The sequence below is a fragment of the Delphinus delphis genome, chromosome 4, assembly GCF_949987515.2.
Source record: "Delphinus delphis chromosome 4, mDelDel1.2, whole genome shotgun sequence".
Lineage (NCBI taxonomy): Eukaryota > Metazoa > Chordata > Mammalia > Artiodactyla > Delphinidae > Delphinus > Delphinus delphis.
In genome coordinates this window covers 71,229,058-71,249,495 of record NC_082686.1, presented here as the reverse complement: position 1 = coordinate 71,249,495, position 20,438 = coordinate 71,229,058, and the positions used below count along the sequence as shown (strand labels likewise).

Genomic DNA, 20,438 nt, shown 5'->3' with positions numbered 1-20,438 from the left:
ATTTTTGCATCTATATTCATCAGTGTTATTGGTCTGTAATTTTCTTTTTTTGTAGTATCTTTGTCTGGTTTTGGTATCAGGGTGGTGGTGGCCTCGTAGAATGAGTCTGAGAGTGTTCTTCCCTCTGCTATATTTTGGAAGAGTTTGAGAAGGATAGGTGTTAGCTCTTCTCTAAATGTTTGATAGAATTCACCTGTGAAGCCATCTCATCCTGAGCTTTTGTTTGTTGGAAGATTTTTAATCACAGTTTCAATTTTAGTGTTTGTGATTGGTCTTTTCATATTTTCTGTTTCTTCCTGTTCAGTCTTGGAAGGTTGTACTTTTCTAAGAATTTGTCCATTTCTTCCAGGTTGTCCTATTTTTATTGGCATATAGTTGTTTGTAGTCATCTCTCATGATCCTTTGTATTTCTGCAGTGTCGTTACTTCTTTTTCATTTCTGATTCTGTTGATTGAGTCTTCCTTGTTTTCTTGATGAGTCTGTCTAATGGTTTATCAGTTTTGTTTATCTTCTCAAAGAACAGCTTTTAGTTTTATTGATCTTTGCTATTGTTTCCTTCATTTCTTTTTCATTTATTTCTGATCTGATCTTTATGATTTCTTTCCTTCTGCTAACTTTGGGTTTTTTTCGTTCTTCTTTCTCTAATTGCTTTAGGTGTAAGGTTAGTTTGTTTATTTGAGATTTTTCTTGTTTCTTGAGGTAGGATTGTATTGCTATAAACTTCCCTCTTAGAACTGCTTTTGCTGCACCCCATAGGTTTTGGGTCGTCGTGCTTTCATTGTCATTTGTTTCTAGGTATTTTTTGATTTCCTCTTTGATTTCTTCAGCGATCTCTTGGTTATTTAGTAGCATATTGTTTAGCCTCCACATGTTTGTATTTTTTACAGTTTTTTCCTGTAATTGCTATCTAGTCTCATAGCGTTGTGGTCAGATGAGATACTTGATACGATTTCTGTTTTCTTAAATTTACTGACTGAAAGCCAGCTTTTTGCTCAGTTGCCTTATATATTAGTTTTCTAGTGCTGGTATAACAAATTACCACAAATTTAGTAGCTTAAAACATACCTATTTATTATATTACAGTTGTGAGAGATAGAAGTCTGGGCAGACTTCTCTTGTTTCTCTGCTTACGGCTTCACAAGGCCAAAGTCAAGGTTTTGGATGGCCTGGATTCTTATCTGGAGAACCCTGGAGGAGAATCCACTTCCTGGCTTATATAGGTTGCTGGCAGAATTCAGTTCCATGCAGTTATTGACTGATGCAGTTAGTGTCACACATACTGCTGGTAGGTTCAGTAAGGTGAGGGCTAAGAAATTAACTATTGGATTTGGACATGTAAAGCCTCAGACTTGAAGAGAGCAGTTTTCAGTGAAGTTGTGAGGACAGATCCAGATTGGTGTGGGTTCAAAATAAAATGGGATGAAATGAAGTAGAAACAATGGATTTAACCAGCTTTTTAAAGAGGTTTTGGTATAAAAAGAGAGTAAAGAAATGGGAGTAGAAAGAAGGTGTATATTAAAAGGTTTTGCTTGAAAAACATTATTAAAACATAGTGTTCAAATCAGGGCACATAAACCCATTTGAGATGGGTTTACATGGTCCTTTCTGGGTTTTTTGGTGTAGTTTATCTACAGATGGCCAATAAAAGCTATAGGAAATGTTAACAGTGAAATTAGTAGTTTGGGACAAATTTGCAGTTAATGCCAGTTATTCTTCTCCCAGACTAGTATATAGTACTGGAGTCACTCATCTCACATTAGTGGTTATATCCCAGTTAAAAGTCTTACCCTACCAACCCACTCTCCTCCTCTTATCTTGTCAGACTTGTGACTGAGGACGCACTGATTAGGAGTGCTAGGATAAAGGTTGACAAGGATTAGTAGAAAGTTAAAGAAGCTTTTCCCTAGCTTTAACGTTATTTTAAACCTTGCATAGGAAGTTATTATTAAGTAATTTATTTGGTAGTTATTTATTCTGTTCCTTTTAAAAATTATAAACATAATTTATTCTGTCAAAAGTTTTTTAATGGCTAGAAATTTTTTTTAAAAAAGAATTTTGTGAAAACTTCAAAGATTTGGAACGAATATAAGAAAAAATCGTGGCATGAAAGAGTATAGTAGAATAGCTTAAGTTTTTGGTTTCTTACATATTATATTTTTAAAATTCAGGGAATATATATCAAAGTATAAGAGTTAGCACTGATAAAACTGAGAAGCAAGTTTTACTGTTTTTTTTAAGCACCAAATCAGGTTTCATGTTTTTCTAAAAGATAAAAATCAACAAAATCTTTACTTTTGTTGTTAAAATTGCTCCTTCAATTAAAATGGGAGTAGGAGTGCTTTAAACGTGCAGTTACAGGTTCTGTAGTATTCCAGATTTCTGCTGATAAAATGGCTTTGTGTATAAACCATCTCCATTTACACGTATCTTGTTTCAGTCATGATAGTAAAGAAGATTGTAGTACTTAGTGTGCTGTAAAGAAACGATATTGTTTGAGAAGTGATCTCAAATAACCGTATTGTCAGCACTGGCTGACATAGACAGTTGTTAGCTATCTGTAGCTTCATCAGTGATATCATCACGTGAAATGTGAGTTGGAGACATCAGGTGTTCCTGTAGCTTAATTTAGTGACTTGGGCTCAAGTTTACAAAATGCAATTGGTCTTTCAGTGCTGACCAGACAGTTTGCCTGCTGATTAATAGAAAGCTGCATTAACAATAAAATTCCACTTGTCTTTTATCTATCTGTCTGTCTTATCAAAGAGTTTTTTCTTTCCTTTTTTTCTTTTTTGGGTCAGGGTTCCAGCTGAGCCATCTTCCCTCTTATCACTATCACCAAGTCATAATCAGGTAAAAACATTTTTTTCAGTTTTAGTTTGTGGGGTTTTTTAAATTAAGATGGTTTTCTTCTTTTATAATACTTAAATTACAGTTAATTGCCAAATATCTGTAAATTTCATTACCTGTCTCTTCAATCTACAGTTAATATAATATGTGCACCTTATGCTGGTAACAGTGTTTTTAGACACCAGACAGAACATAAGTCTTTATAATACATGTAAGAACACAGTGCAAAGATGGGAAAAGATTAGCAATAAACACATCTGAAGAAATGCTTGGTGACTGCAAAGTAAAAGTTGCTTGGGTCAACAGTAGTTTCCCAAATTGATAAAGAATATTGGTAAGTTGATCTTTATCGCTACTTGCATATGCAAAATGATACTTTTGTTCTAGTTTTCACATGCAGACTTGGAACTTCATCGGAGAAGAGAACAATTAATAGAACGTACTCGGAGAGAGGCACAACTTGCTGCCCTACAGTATGAGGAAGAGAAAATAAGGACCAAGCAGATTCAAAGAGATGCTGTCCTGGACTTTGTCAAGGTGAGCCCTTTGGATTCATTGAATGATATTCCTAACGTTTCTTAGAAGTAAGTGCTTATTTGCTTTCCTGAGGATGTCAGATTTTATTGTCTTAATAAAAAAAAAAAGTTGATATCTTAATTATATGAATTCTCGAGTAAATAGTATAACTGTCTCCTGCTTGTGATTAGATTAATTGTCCTCATATGTAGATAGGCTTGAGGACAATCAGAAGTGAGTGATCTTGCTTTTAGGACAGCGATAGTCTCTACTCTTAACTACCTATCTGTCGTTAGACATATCACTTTACTATCCAGCTGCCATTTCCTAAATCTCTAGTGTATCAGGAAAGTGAAAATGCTTTATGTGAACTGTAAACTGCCATGCAAATATAAACTATTGTTATCTGAACTTATCACTGACTTCCTTACCTCTAGGGAATACCAAAAATTTGCAAGGCTCACAGGTTTAATACTTCAGTCATCTTTGATTCTTTACTTTCTGTTTTCTCCACATCTACTCAATTAACAACCCCTGTTAACACTTCTTTTTTTAATCAGCCTCTGTAGTTGCCTCTAAACCTGGTTCAATTTTTTGCCTGTGTTACTTGTCTTTTTGTTCTGAAATCACCTTGGGAATTTTTTCTTTATAGTTAAATAATTATTTATATTTTTGCTTGTTTAATATCTGTCTCTCCCAGGAATTATCTGGTGGTCCAATGGTTAGGACTCCACGTTCTCACTGCGAAGGGCCTGGGTTTGATCCCTGGTCGGGGAACTAAAATCCCACAAGCCACGTGGTGTGGCCAAAAACATACACACACACGCACGCGCCCGCGCGCACGCACATACACACACACACACGACATATCTGTCTCTCCCATTTATCCGTAAACTCCATGAAGACAGGGACCATGTCTGTCATGTTTATTCACTGCTATATCGCTAGATTTAAGCAGGTCTTAGCCCCTAGTAAAGCTCAATAAATATTTTTTAAATGAATGATTGAACAAATGAATCACTCATCTTCTAGCTGCTTTCTCTCTTGTTTCATAACTCTAGCCAAAGTATATCTTCTTTAAGTACCATACACATAATAAATTCTCTTATATTTTTTCAAATGTATCAAGCCTGTGATGATGATCTCTGATGCTCAGGGAGGATAACAATTTTCCTAAGGTTAAATACTCAGCTAGTAAGTGGCAGAGCAAAGATGCTAATCAAGACAGGCTGAACAGAAAATGGAAATAAAGCTGATGGAAAATAAACAGTTTCTTTAAAAAAAAAAAGTCTAGATGGTAACTAGACTTATCATGGTGATCACCTTGTAATATATAGAAATATCAAATCACTGTCTTTTGCACCAGGAACTAACATAGTGTTGTAGGTCAGTTATACTTCAAAAACAAACAAACAGACAAGCTAATAGAAAAAGAGGTCAGAATTGTGGTTGCCAGAGACAGGGCATGGGGGAAGGAGAATTGGCTGAAGGTGGCCAAAAGGTACAAACTTCCAGTTATAAGATAAATAAGAGTTAGGGATGAAATGTACAAAATATATGTTAAATGTGAAAGTTGTTAAGAGAGAAAATCCTAAGAGTTCTCATCATTTCATCATTTTTTTTTTCTTTTGTTATCTTTATGAGATGGTGGATGTTCACTAAACTTATTGTGGTAATCATTTCATCATGTATGTAAGTCAGATCATTATGCTATTACACCTTAAACTTATACAGTGCTGTATGTCAATTACATTTCAATAAAACTGGAAAGAAAAAAAAAAAAAGGACAGGCTGGCTCCAAACCCTGGTCTATGACCAGAATGCTATACTGACTCTCAGTAAACGATAATGGCTAACACATACTATGTCCTAAGTGTTGTTCTATACATTTTACATAAATTAACTCATTTAGCTTGCCTTCTGTAGAAGTCATATAACTAGTAAGAGATAATTACATTGTAGATAGCCTTGATTAAATGTCAAATTAGAGTTTGATCTTGAACAATTAGGCAGAAAAGAACAATTTTAGTTCTTAAGCAGGAGAAAAGACAGGGAAGGTACTTCTGAAAAACTAATCTACTCATGTTAGAATATGTTAGAAAGAGATGAGGAAAGAAGGAAAATGAAATAGAGAGTAATTGCAATAATTAGATTAGGGTACAAAATGAAGGCATAAGACTAGATGATTTCTAATTTTCCTAAGGAAAGGCAGTGTCGTCCTGTGGTAAGGGCTTAGAATCGGAAATATCTGAATTTGAATCCAGCTTTGCTACTTGGTATGTGCTTGACTTTTGGAAAGTTACTGAGCCATTCTGTGCCTTTATTTTCTTCATATGTTTAATGTTTAACTATTAAGTATTAATTATTTCAGAATTATTATGGCTTCACCTATTTACTAGTATGGTGTATGCTGCACCCCCTACTACCACAAAGGGTTTTATAAATTAACTATAAGAGAGATTTCAAGAGAAGCATCATTATGTCTTACATAGATGTGTAGTGAATGTTAAATAAATCACTGAAAATGAGTGAAAAAAAAAGGTTCCAAAGCAAGGGTTTGAGGCTAAAAGAATGGTTTTAATGGGAGTTAGCTTTGTGGAAAGAATGTTGGATTTGGGTTCAGAAGGCATAGGTGCAGATCTCAATTATGCTACTTACTAACTTTGTAACCTTGCACATATCATATAACCTCTCTATCCTCAAGTTTCTCATCTTTAAAAGAATATGATTATGATGTTTGTTTATCTCACAGAGTAAGAAGAATCACTTGAGATACTGTGTATAAGAACACATTGTAAAACACTCACTATACAGATACTGTGATATTATTAATTGACATAATAACAGAAATTAGCAAATGGGGGGAAATACCCAGTTAGTATGGGAAATTGAGGGGTTTTTTTGGTTACGTTGAACAGGAGATGACAGTGGGGTTTCTAAGTAGAGAGGGTCCACAGGCATTTGAAAATGCGAGCCTGGAATTTGGCTGATAGGAGAGAGCTAAAGCTGTTAGCATTAGAGTGGTATTTGAAGCCATTAAAGAAAGAGGATGATTTCATTGAGAGAATTTAGTGAGAGATTACCTCTCTATGAATGTGTTTATATCCATGTACATATAAAAAACATAGTTTTTTAAAATTTCTGTTTCTATAGATGCTTATAGACACAGGAAAATACTGTTTGTCAGCTTATTTTTGCTTTTCCTCATTTAAATTGTAAGCTATTTAAGGGAAAGGGCAGCGTCTTCTAACCAGTAGATCTAGAAAAACACCATACACGAGAGATACAGAGATTAATGTGAGTGATCATTTTAGTAAATAGCATTTTTCATTCCCAGTGTTCTAGATTCTGACCAGCTTCCCTTTTTTGGGGGGTGTGGGGTTATATAGCAAAAAGCGTCACAAAGTCCACAAAAACAACACTCCCCCTTAGACGGTGAGGTAAGTTTATATAATCACCTTTCTTTGGAACTTTTTATTATTGCAATGAAAATGAAATGTTTTGCATGTGATTATCATATGTTTTCAGTGATCAAAATGTTGCCATTTTCTTTTTTCCCCTCACAAAATTCTTACTAGGGAGAAAAAGACACAGGCCAGGAAGTTTATCAGAATCTATAGATTGGGGTTTTTTAAATCTATACACATCCGTCTGGAGATTATTTCCCTCCTCCCATCCCCAGCAGAGTTACCATCTCCCTCATCCATTTTCAGAGCTACTGTGTAATGAGAGATGGTCCTGAGAGCTGTATCTGGCACACGTGAATGGTGTCGGTATTAAACAAAAAACTCTACATAGTATTTCAGCTTCAGTGCTCATTTCCTAAGTGTGTATATTATTGATTATACTTTGTACACATTAGTTTTATAATATTAAATAGTACATTTTCGTTTCAAAGTAACATGTAACATGTAAAATTAATTATTAACCTTTTAAAAATCTATGCACCTAGATTCTGTATTATAATGATGTCCTATGCAAAAAGAAAAAAATAAACTAGATTGTAAATTTTATTGTTTTAACATGTGTGCACGTTTAGTGACATTTACATTTTGAAATAAAATTTATGATTCATTATTTTTTTAAAAATCTGTGTACCTATTTTGACCTGTTAAAATGAAGCTTATTACTAAATGAATATTTTATTGTACTTGGCTTTTTCATTAGCTATTTTCCCTTATCTTTGCCTTCTTATTTTTTCAATTTATGATCATTACTTCCTTAAAAAATGCATAAAGGCATTATTTCATGTGAGTGTTGACTTTGATTTTTGTAAAATAAGTTATTTGAAAACCTAATACATGGGGCTTTACAAGCATCAATCTTCAGCACAGTGTTTTCAAAGCACAAGTGTTTCTGGAATGGTAAGATGTATTGTTTGAAATGTTTTAAATTATCCATTATAAAGTTTTTTTTAATCTTATTGGACATATAATAACTATTTTTGGTTATTTATTTGAGAGCTTATGCATTGGTATAGTACCTGAAAGATTCACTCAAGCACTTTCCAGTTGTCTTTTCTTCACATGGTAATAACTCTGTACAAACCTTTGGCAGTCAAAGTTTGATAAGTTAATACACTCTTTCTTTTTTACCCAACATTTCCTTACTGGTCATTCTGGAGTAATTCATTATCTGAAAACTAAAGCTCCTCAGGAAAATAACATGTATAGTTTTAAAATTTCCAGTTGTACCCTTGTTTTGTCTGAGAAAGGTAATGAAGAGATGCCTAGACTAGAAATCATGACTCTTGGGTTTATTGTTTTAAATTTGTCACTGGCTCACTAAATGACCACAAATTCTTTATGTTACTGCTACATCTTCAGCTTTCTCTTCTCAGAACAGAGAATAATTCCTATTCCCCTCCTTGCTTTAGAAAGTTTTTATGCAATAAGATCATATTTGCAGTTGTTTAAGTTCTTTGGGAGAAAATCGTTACTCAGAAACAACTTATTAGCTATTTTAATGCATGAACTCTGAATGATTGTGAATGTGGTCCTGTATGTCAGCATCTTCACAAGTATGTGTTAATATGTCTCTTTGCTTGTGTATTTGTGAAACTCGTCATGTGTGTGCATAGCTTGTTTTTGACATTGCTTCATTTTTCTCCACCTCTCCAGTGTCCCTTCCCATCCAGAAGGTCTCAGCACACTGATGATAGTGCCTTGTTAGTGGTAAGAACCTTGCACAAAATGGAATTTTACATTGCTTTGTCTAGAGATTTGGGGAATAGCTACTGTACTTTTCATTCTGAATTGATCTAAATACCATAAAACATGATGAGCATCATTACTAAATGCTTTACAAATAGCTAGAACTGTCTCCCTACATTACTTTTAATGATTTACCCAGTGTTCCAAGTGTTCTGCAGATGTGATTCAAATATCTTTGTTAGTGTTTCCAAAAGTAAAACATTTGCATTGAGAACCATATTGGCTTTGTATGTGTGTTTGGAGGAGAGGGAATAATATATTCGTTTTTGAAATGTTTCTAATTCCAGGTGAACTTTATTAATCACTGTTTTGTCTTATAAGTCACCTGTATGATGAATGGTTCCCTTACTTCATGATGCTAATTATACAATTGTATATTTGGCATCCTATTTTATTATCTGTTTTAACCTACTGAAAATCCCAAACTTTGAGATCTCAAGATTATCCCTCCATACCCATTTTATATCTTAAACTCAGGGAAACATTAACTTGGAATGCTGTCTACTGATCTTTTTTTTTTTTTTTTTTTTGCGCGGGCCTCTCACTGTTGTGGCCTCTCCCGCTGCGGAGCAGAGGCTCCGGACGCGCAGGCTCAGCGGCCATGGCTCACAGGCCCAGCCACTCTGCGGCATGTGGGATCTTCCTGGACCAGGGCACGAACCCGTGTCCCCTGCATCGGCAGGCAGACTCTCAACCACTGCACCACCAAGGAAGCCCCACTACTGATCATTTTTAATATTGGTTTACTTTTTTTTTTAATTTTGTATTTGATTTTATGGGACACATGCAAATTTAGAAGATACATTAAAACACACTGGTTTACTTTTATTGCCTGTTTCATCAGCTGAAAATGAGTATAACTTCAGAGCTTTATTGAGAGTCTTACTTTGTCAGCTTTGCAGGAGAATTCTAACCATGTACATAATTGCTTTTCCCATCATGTTTTATGTTATTTTTTTCACCATAGTATTGAAGACTAGCAATTCAAAAGCCTATTATCTGTAGCAATTCCTGTCTTAGGAGCTAGTAACTGCCGCCATTGTGCATACTACTGCATGAACTGCATACTTGAGCATGAGATTTCTATTACATAAACTTTCATTGTCAGAATTTCTGTGTTCTGTAATCATCATTTCCTTTAAGATGGCTATAGCACATTTTAACTGGCAGTCTTATAAAGAAATAAGCCTCTGGAGTTTTAGTCAAAGTTAATTGGCATGAGAAGCAAATAACAATTTAATGTAGAAAAATATTGAGAGCCTATGGTGCTCCAGACACTTTACCAGAATTATCTCATTCACTCCTCACAGCAGCCTTAAGAGTTAAGGTTAAACTTATCACCATTTTACAAATGATTACTGAGGCACCAAATGTTTTGTCCAGAATGTGACTTCTCCAAGGTCACAGCTAGTAAGTACAAGGCTGGGTTCAAATCTAGATCCAAGTGACTTGAGAACGTGCATGAACACTGTGCTATATTGCCTCCTGTACTGTAATTGAAAATACTTTGAAACACTTTAGGAAACTGAAGATGAGATTTAATAACACATATAGTAAGTGCTGAATGCCCAGGCGTTTTTGTCAAGGAAAAAGTGGAATTTGGAAAAACAATAAAATCCCCTTAGCATGAAATTTGTAATTTCAGCCATTTTCAAAATACATACACTTATATTTTACTTAACAGTATTCATGTCTGGCCTAAATTAGATGGCCTTTAAAAACAAGAACCATGTCTCACATATTTTTGCATGCCAAATAGTGTCCAACATGTATTACAAAAATAGTCATTTTTTAAATCATACCTCTGATCTTCTCAAAACTACTTTTCAGTGGCTTCATATAGTAGAATAAAGTCCATATACTTTTTTTTTTAGATGTATTATTTATTTTATTTATTTTTTTGGCTGCGTCAGGTCTTAGTTGCAGCATGTGAGCTTCTCTCTAGTTGTGGCGTGAGCGTTTTCTCTAGTTGTGGCACGCAGACTCCAGAGCACATGGGCTCTGTAGTTGTGGTGCGCAGGTTCCAGAGCCTGTGGACTCTGTGGTTTGCAGCACACAGGCTCTCTTGTTGAGGTGCGTGAGCTCAGTAGCTGTGGCGTGCAGATTTAGTTGCCCTGCGGCATGTGGGATCTTAGTTCCCCGACCAGGGATTGAACTAGTGTGCCCTGCACTGGAAGGCAGATTCTTTACCACTGGACCACCAGGGAAGTTCCAAAATCCATATACTTCTTAACACAGCCTACAAACCCTTTAGAGTAGGTTCCAAACTTCTTAACATGGCCCATAAGCTCCTGTGTACTCTGGGTACTATGTATCTCTCATCTCTGGGGTCATGCTATATCAGCATTTTTTCAGCTCTGAAAATATGGCAAGCCCTTTCCCACCTCAGGATCTTTGCAAATGCTCCTCCCTCTGCATGGAATGCCTCTCATTCCCTGCATATACCCGTTGGTTAATTCCTACTGATCTATCTGGTATCAACTTAAATATCACACCCTTAAAATGGCTTTTCTGCAACACCCCTACCCCCAAATCAAATTTGTCTCCACTGTTCTTTTTTTTTCTTCATAGCACTTTTAGGTGGGTGTTTATTGTTTTGTATCTCCCCCTCTCCCCCACCCCCAATAGACTACTAGACTGTAAGCTTCATGGGCACAGGGATATTCTCTGTTGCACTTACCTATGTATACTCAATCCCTACCATAATTCCTGGGATATATTAGTTGCTTAATAAATAATTCCTGAGTGAATAATTCCTGATGTATTCTGTACATCTAATAATTGCTCATTAGGGGAGTTCCCTGGTGGTCTAGTGGTTAGGATTTGGCGTTTTCACTGCAGTGGCCCCAGTTCAATCCCTGGTTGGGGAGCTGAGATCCCACAAGCTGTATGGTGTGGCCAAAATAAAAAAATAAAAAATAAAATCACAATCAGAAAAGAAAAATCTCAAAAAAAATTGTTTCAAGATAAGTTCTGATGATATAGCAAGTAAATGTTGGATTTGATTTAAAGACCTTGAAATATGGGATTTGAAATAACTGTTGGTAATGTTTAATATCAGTTACACTAACATTCTCTTAGGATTGCCCTTCAGGCTTCTGTTGCTTTCATATATGTCCCACATGTATCTACATCCCATCTCTAGACACTAGAAAGGATCTAGGCTCATTTCACTTCCTCTTCCTTCCATCCTTTTTTCCTTCTTTGCCAGCATAGTGGCTTTTAGCCTTTTTTTTTTTTTTTTTTTTTGCGGTACGCGGGCCTCTCACTGTTGTGGCCTCTCCCGTTGCGGAGCACAGGTTCCGGGCGCGCAGGCTCAGCGGCCATGGCTCACAGGCCCAGCCGCTCCGCGGCATGTGGTATCCTCCCAGACCGGGGCACGAACCCGTGTCCCCTGCATCGGCAGGTGGACTCTCAACCACTGCGCCACCAGGGAAGCCCTAGCCTTTTTATATTTGAGATTGACAGTAATTCAAGTCCATTTGATCGTAAGGAGGCCCAGGAAATCTAAACAGGTGAAGGCATATACAATGTAAGACTGCTGTCACAGCCTTGTTCTTTGGTACATTTCTTTCCTCACTTTCTTCTGCCTTAAGATAATGTTGCAGTGTGTGTTACATGCTTTGTTTTGCACACACGAAAAAGACATTGCTATCTATCAACTCATTAAAAATATAGTTGTATTTATCATAGTGACCATCCTACTCACCTTTTCCTAAACACCACATGTGTTCTTGTTCATTTATCCCATGATTCAGATATTTGTGATTGTAGTTTAAATTTTTAAAAATTATTTAACTTATAAAGACTTTAATATCTTTAAGCCTTTGGCATTTTTAATAGATACAATCTTACTCAACGCCCTTTGTGAAAGTTCTGTCTTCTCTGATTTCCACTCCCCACCAAATGAAAAAATTGTCATGTTTTGAGCAGCTTTTATCTGTAATAAAAATTCTGTACAATGGATTCTAACACTTACTGTGTCTAATTGTATCTCTAATATATCTAACTAGTTTTATGTAGGCTGGTGAAAGGATAAAGGATTCAAAGAAAAGGAAAATTGTACTTAACTTCTCAGAGGTCATTTGGACTTTTACAGAAGCAGAAATGAAATGCTGGTTCATCCTTAAGGTGTGATGCAAAATCCTCATGTCCTGGCTTCTCACATCAGAGCCATTAAACTGAATTATAATAAATCTAATTTGGATTAATATTGAAAAGATGTTGCTCTTATTCATGCCAATTCTGATCAGTTAAAATGAGCTCTTTGACTGGATTTGTTTCCCCTGTCATAGGAACAGCACAGGACTCATTTGTTTCTAAGGCTATTTTGCTAAAAAAAATTTGATGTACTCAGTTTTATTTCTATATAAAATCATGTTTAATAAGTCATGCCTTTCATTTCTTGATTAATGTGGTATGAGGTATTGAAATAATTTGAATTAAACAGGTGGAAAACTGTGTTTAATAAATTATAGGGTTTTCCCCCCAACTATTCTCTTTCTGCCCTATCAATATCTTAGTAAACCATTTGAAAGTTTGTCAGTGACCTTTCCTTTGCTAATTTTACTGACAAGATCTGCCTGCCTGCCTGTCTGACGTTTTGCTAACATAAATGCTGCCTTCTGTTTCTTCTCTTTCTCTTTTGCCATTTAGTCGCTGTCAGGTGTGAATCAAGTGGGCTGTGCTGCTACCCTGCCTCATTCTTCTGCCTTCAGGCCTCTTAAGGTATATCTTGTTATTGTAATTTACCAGGAACTTTGAGGAGGGGATTTGCCCGGGAGATCTTAAATTTCCCAATGGATTGGTCTAACAACAGTCTGAAATCTAGAATTGTATGAAATATAACTAAGCTTATGAAGCTAAGTTTAACATTAATTTCACTTGAAATTTTTTGGAAGTTTTATTATGCCAGAAACATAGAGCCTTTGTTAATTCTTTATATTGAGATTTTTGTTTGAAATGTCCTTCTAATTTTCTTATCAAAGGGTTGGGGTTTTTTTGTCATGAGTTACTATGTTACTTTGGTTAATATATGATATTGAGTTAACTCTGTTGTCTAATGTGCATGCAAAATAATTTGAGTATCAGTCCCCCAAAGTGTCACTGCCAAAACCCTATTACAGTAGAGGTCAGCAAGCTATGGTCCCTAGGCCACCTGTTTCTGTAAATAGTTTTAGTGACATACAGCCACGCCCATTTGTCTATGGCTGCTTTTGCACTTAAAAGCAGAGTAGGAATAGTTACAATGGAGATCACATGGCCTGGAAGTCTAAATTAAAAACCTGTGGTATTTTATTTTTTAAAGACCTCTAGGGATGGTAATTCCATACTTATTATCATATGATACCTAAGAAATGATTCATAATCCTGACTGTCAACAAGGTCCTCTCCTTGTCTAACTTATATCTGTCCTCCTGTGGTTTACACCTATTTCTTCTTTTCTTTCCAGAGTGGAGATTTGCTAGTTACTTAGCAGTCCTTATGTGGAGAATCTTTATATTTGAAAACTGTTATGATGCCACCCGTGTCTTCTCCGTAAATAAGCTTTGGCCCTTTTATGTGCCTTTCCTAGCCTGTTTGTCCTTATGAACTTTGACAAGTTCTCTGCCCTCCATTTTGGCTTCACAGTTCCCAACTAGAAATATATCCCTCATTAGAGCCCACGTAGTACTGAGCATGAAACAAGGGTTATTCACGTCTTATGCTGAGCATTAGGTTGGCTTTTTCCATTTTGGTATTCATTTTGCTGTGTATCCATTGTAATTCTCAGATGTTTTAGTTATATTCCTAAATGATAATTAATTTCTAAACTTTGTATCTTTTGTTTTCCTAAATATTTAATTTTGCTTTTCGAACATTTAAAATTTTCTGATTTCCCGGAATATTTTCAAATTCTTGCATCATGTCCTTCTAAATGCTGACTCCAACTTTATAACATCTGTAAACCTGATAAACCTTCTCTCTGGTTATTATTGAAGCTACACATACCTGGATGACACCTGATAAAACTTTATAATTCTCTTCTATATTAACCTTTTGCTAGCCTTTCTCAGCTAGGTTCGTTATTTGAACTACAAAGAAAATTATTTGAGGGACTGTTTTCAAAATTTTTTCAAGGAAGGTATATAACTAGTACCATTCTAGGTATATAGGAGAAAAGTTAATTCGTTACACTCAATGGATACCTTAGGGCATTGGGGCTTATCCTCCCCTAGAATTTTAGTTGAGTAAGGCCAAATCTGAATGTGCCAGAAGTTGTGTAATGTCTAACATTCTTCCTGTCAGACCTGCTGCACTGTCAAATGATTAGTTTAAAAATATTTATTCTTTATTTTTTGGTATCTCAGTTACTCTGCAGCAGGTATATACTATATTTAGGCATGATTTTATTTCTTTTGTTGCTTAACTAGGCACTAAAAGTTGACTTTGTATCAGTTTCCATTTTTTGCTCTCCAGTTCTCCAAAAGTTCTCAGATATACCAGTCAATGGCCTCAGCGTGATTTGAACTAATTATTTCAGTATCCTAGAATGTAAGCAGTTAGATTTATAGTTTGAATAAAAATATATTTTTAAAATCACCATTTTGTAAGTCCCCTCTTTTCTGGCTTTGTTTTTCATTACACCCAACTGCATGTTATCTTTTGGTATTTCTGGAGGTAGAGAACATTTGCTGCCATTCAGTAGAATGTGTTTCAGCTCTTCCTTCTAATCTAATAGAGTTGTCTAATAACTTTATTGTTTATTCCTAAATATGTTAAAGTTTCTAGTCTATCTCACTGTAATAGGCCTTTTTAAATTTAAAATTTTTTTCCTCTGTATCTGGAATAATCTCTACTTTTTATGTTTTTCTGTTTGTACCATTGGTCCTAGCTTTCTCCTTCTACCTCATCTTCCTTGAAAATAAGGATAGTATTTTGTTTCCTTAAAAAGATATACAGCTTTTGCCTCATTGGCCCATTTATTCCTTTTACTAGTGCCTGTTGTTCTTATTTTAAATTAAGTTTGTTATTTAAATTTTCATTTCTTCTCAGCATCCTAAACTTAGTTTATTGGCATCTTTAAACTTGATGAACATGTTGTCTTTTTCACTAATGAAGATGTAATACATTGCTTCACTCAGGAGCGCAGCTTACTTTTTAAGTCTTAATTCTCGGTCTAAGAGTATCAAACCAAGGAAACATTACCACAGAATTGTCTTTCAGATCAGTCCAAGAATTTTCTCAACAGCATGGCTTCTGTTTATTTACTTATTTATAGCAGTTAAAATTTCCTGTCATCATTAATCTCACCTGACCCAACTCCAACTTCAGATAAAAGATTTCTGAAAATATTGAAAACCAAAAGGGAGAAAAAAACCTGGGAGTGTGTATGTGTGTGTGTGTATTTGTGTGTGTGTTTTAAAGTCATTCTGTTCAAAAATGTGTCTCAGTTATCATAAATTATTGAGTACAACTCAATGGTTATTGAATATAACTAGCTATCAAGGCCTGAAAACCTGTTGTTATTCTAGCTTTTCTTGATTCTACTCCTCTGCCAAGTCTTCAATATTTTTAACCCAGCTAACCAACGCTTCCTCTTAAATTAGCTTAACTCTCTTCCCTTTTTTTAGGTACACTCTATACCAGTTGAACTAGTTCTTCCTCCTTCTTTACAGTTCCTTCGGTCAATAAATTAAAAACATCTTGGATTCAAATACTAGTCTCGAAATACAACTATCATCTTTAAATACCTCATTTCCTAACTGAAATGAAGAAACCTTCATCACTCTTTCTTAAAACATTACTCAAGGAGGGGGGTAGGAATACTTTAGAAAGTATGTCAGAAAAATACTATTATAAAATAAAATTTTATTCTCTTCTATACATTCCCCAATAAAATTTTCTGCCTTAGGATGATTTCATTTTTCACAGTCATAGGAAAGGCCTGTTATATAATAGGACTATCTTTAGAGAATGCATTACATAGATCTTATATTCTCTAGAACTAAATAAAGTTTGGCCTTGGGGGGGTGGTGGGATGAATTGGGAGATTGGGATTGACATATATACACTATTGATACTATGTATAAAATAGATAACTAATGAGAACCTACTGTATAGCACAGGGAACTCTACTCAATGCTTTGTGGTGACCTAAATGAGACGGAAATCCAAAAAAGAGGGGATATATGTATACATATAGTTGATTTACTTTGCTGTACAGTAGAAACTAACACGACATTGTAAAGCAACTGTACTCCAATAAAAATTAATTTAAAAAAAAACTTTGGCCTTAAAAAATATTCAGAATTATTATACAAATTCTCATTTCTAGACTTAATTTTGGAGGAGAGTTGCATGTTTTTTTTCTTTTATTGATATAATCCCAAATGTGGAAAGAGGTACTTTCCGTAAATGTGGAAAGTACCTCTTCTTGAATAATAATTATTGATGTATCTATGTTTCTCCACAGAATGATCACAGATCTAATGCTGTATCAAGTTCACCTACAACAGAAACAGGTAATAGACACAAAAGTGCAATTAACCACTTCCCAATTATAATTCTTTACCAGGATTTTCCTGATAAATTGCTCCTTAGATGGCTGTGGCTTCCTTTTCTGAAATGAGAAATCAGGCACAAAATTGGGAACTCTGCACATTTTTCACTTTTTAATTCAACTAGTCGTTCAACTACTCAGCCATTTGATATGAAAAAATGAGCAAGAGCTAGCAGGGCTGTATGTTTGCAAGAGACTATATTTAATATATTAACATTCATTTTGCCTTTATTGAATACCAAAAGTAACATGACAATTAAAAATACATACAAACAGGGATTTCCCTGGTAGTGTAGTGGTTAGGATTCCAGGCTTTTACTGCCATGGCCTAGGTTCAATCCCTTGTTGGGAAACTGAGATCCCACAAGCTGTGCAGCCCAGCCCCCAAAAAAATAAAAATACATACAAGCAGCCCTCCCACTTTCAGGGTTACTTTTCTTTTCTTCTTTTTTTAAGTATTTATTTATTTGGCTGCTCCAGGTCTGAGTTGTGGCATGTGGGATTTTTAGTTGCAGTATGCAGGATATTTTAGTTGTGGCATGCGGGATGTAGTTCCCTGACCAGGGATCGAACCTGGGCCCCCTGCATTGGGAGCATGGAGTCTTAACCTTTAGCTCATGAGGGAAGTCCTGGAGGTTACTTTCCTATACCAGATTTTCTATTAATAAACAAAATTATCATTTTATATCATTGCAATATTTAACTTTTTTCTTCATTTGCCATTTATTGAACTTTTGTCATGTGTCTGTTATTATATTTAATTTTTTCCATCTTCTTTAATCTTATTTTGCTTTTCCATGCTGATTCAGTTCATCATTCCCCTGCATATTCTTTTCCTGCTGCTATTCAGAGAAACCAGGCCCAGCGCCCTGAAAGTTTCCTTTTCAGAGGAGCTGTCAGGGCAGAAACAAATAAAGGTAGGTGGCAGTGCTAAAAGGGGCATTGGGGGGGGTTGGGGGATGGTGGTTATACAATGACATTATACATTACATGCTTTTAAACTTCTACCCTGGGAATTCCCTGGCAGGCCAGTGGTTAGGACCCTGCACGGTCACTGCCAGGGCCCTGGTTCAACCCTGAGTCAGGGAACTAAGATCCCGCAAGCCGCGCGGTGAGGCCAGACAAACAAACAAATAAATAAATAAACTTCTACCCTGAGATGTCACCAAGGCAAAAGTTTTAAACTCTGCGTTTGTCTGTGATCTCACTGATATTAAAGGAAGAGAATCTTAATCTTGTTTGAAATCATTTTGGTCAGAAAGTTTCTCAGTACCACCTAAAAGCAGGTTATAGTGTTTGAACAAAAAAATTACTCTTTCAGGGCTTCAGGGAATGTCCCTTCTCTCTGTAGTGTGCTCTTTTTCAGATTTTTCTGTTGGTAAAAGCTGTTTTCTGTGTTGTTAAAGAAATGAATCAGTAATTTTAAAAAAACCAAACTATTTAGTCTCATGGTTTTTAGTTAATGTGGCAAATTTCTGCCTGATCCCCAAAGAAGTTACCTAGAAGTGGAAACAGACATTTCACTCCGAAAATAACTATTTTTAACATAACTGATAGATACACTCACAGTGAGATTTAAACTCAAACCAGAGATGCACTGCTGGTGGGATTGTTAATTAGCATGGAAAACTGTTTACATTATCTGCTAATGGTGAACCCTTGTATATCCTATAACTAGTAATTTTGCTTTCTGAAATATGTACACATCTGTACCAAAAGATATGTCCAAATTATTCATAGCAACATTATTCATAATAGCCCCAAACTGAATGTCCATCAACAATAGAATGGATAAATAATTGTGTATATTTGTACAATGGGATACTAAATAAGCAATGAAAATGAACACATTAATATACATAACAACGTGGATAAATCTTATAATGTTGATCAAAAGAAGCCAAACATAAAAACATACACACATATAATACGGTTTTATATGTAGAAAGTTTAAAAATGGACAAAACTAATCTGTGGTGTTAGAAGCCAGGAGGTACATAGTTAGAACCTGTGGTACTAGAAATAACTGTTGGGTACTGATACTGATGGGTAGGGAACATGAGAGGGTCTCCTGGGTGTTGGTAATGTTGCATTTATTGACTTGCTTGTGTCTGCTTTGTGATGATAATTTATTCAGCTGTTTGCTTATGATTTGTCTAATTTTTTGCATGCAATATTTTTCAATAGAAACGTTTTTAAATGGATGTAATCAAACACACAAAGTAGTTGAGCCAGATGGGTAATGGACATTTGGTAGTTTTTCATACTATTCTCCCTATTATTGTGCATATTTTAAAATTTCCATAATAAAAACTTTTTTTAAAAGGTCACTCCAGAAGTAGAAAGTGCTGTACTTTCAAGGAAACTGTGATCAGGTGGATCTGAGTATTTTTGCAGCACTGGCAGTCACTTTCTATCTTACGTACCAATATTTTTTAGGTCATGCGTCACCCCTTCTTTCATCTTCTGCACCTACCACTGATTTTAAAGATCCGGTAACAAGACAGAATTCAAGACAGAGAGAAGAAGAGCTGGAATTAATAGATCAACTACGCAAAGTATGTACATTGCCTTTGAATTACATTTTTCAGTGATACTGGTGTAGCCCATAATCCTGGCATCACTTGTTCATTTGACTTATAATTTTTAATAGAATCAACAAGTGTCCATTGTGTGCTGTGATGCCCGTTGTGTGATGAATTTTTTCACTTGTTTACTAGGAAAATGAGATGGGTTATTCCATAAAGCTCAACCCCTGACCCTACTCATTTAAAATTTTTTTCTGCCTCATGATTTAAAGAAATCTTGTTAGAGTAATAATAATTCATATGTATGTACACATATACATATATTGATACATACCACACTTACATCATACGTGGTGTTTATTTTAAAATTGGATCTAGTTGTTTTTGTTTTTTAGTCAGAAAATTGTAAATGAATTCTGTTGTGGAACTTTGCAGCACTGTCGCCTGGCTGCCATACATATGTATATATATATATGATCTCCTTAAGTTATTGACTTAGGATAGAAAGATAAAATAGAGATTGTGGTACTTAAGTTATTTGCTTTTTAACTTGATTTCTAATTAAAAATATTCCATTGTGACTCCATTATGTCCTGTGTGTCAGCCACTCTTGAATTAATATATTTCACATTTTCCTGTTCTTTTAGCATATTGAGTACCGGTTAAAAGTATCTCTGCCTTGTGATCTTGGAGCAGCTCTAACCGATGGTGTTGTTCTTTGCCATTTGGCCAATCATGTGCGGCCTCGATCTGTCCCAAGCATTCACGTTCCCTCACCAGCTGTAGTAAGTT

At 35.4% G+C, this 20,438-nt stretch overlaps 1 protein-coding gene across 7 annotated transcripts in view; it reads left to right on the top strand.

Moving 5' to 3' along the window:
* The window catches only part of LRCH3 (leucine rich repeats and calponin homology domain containing 3), a 115,910-nt gene that overhangs the window by 79,170 nt on the left and 16,302 nt on the right, over positions 1-20,438 (top strand). For 2 of the 7 annotated variants that reach the window (XM_060010824.1, XM_060010830.1), the window contains exons 11-19: positions 2,799-2,850; positions 3,235-3,384; positions 6,753-6,803; positions 8,484-8,537; positions 13,233-13,304; positions 17,032-17,080; positions 17,928-18,035; positions 19,558-19,676; positions 20,294-20,431. In XM_060010824.1, the coding sequence (XP_059866807.1) occupies positions 2,799-2,850; positions 3,235-3,384; positions 6,753-6,803; positions 8,484-8,537; positions 13,233-13,304; positions 17,032-17,080; positions 17,928-18,035; positions 19,558-19,676; positions 20,294-20,431 (793 nt within the window). The remainder of the gene's footprint in view (positions 1-2,798; positions 2,851-3,234; positions 3,385-6,752; positions 6,804-8,483; positions 8,538-13,232; positions 13,305-17,031; positions 17,081-17,927; positions 18,036-19,557; positions 19,677-20,293; positions 20,432-20,438) is intronic. The other 5 variants (XM_060010825.1, XM_060010826.1, XM_060010827.1 and 2 more) reach the window with 5 other exon arrangements.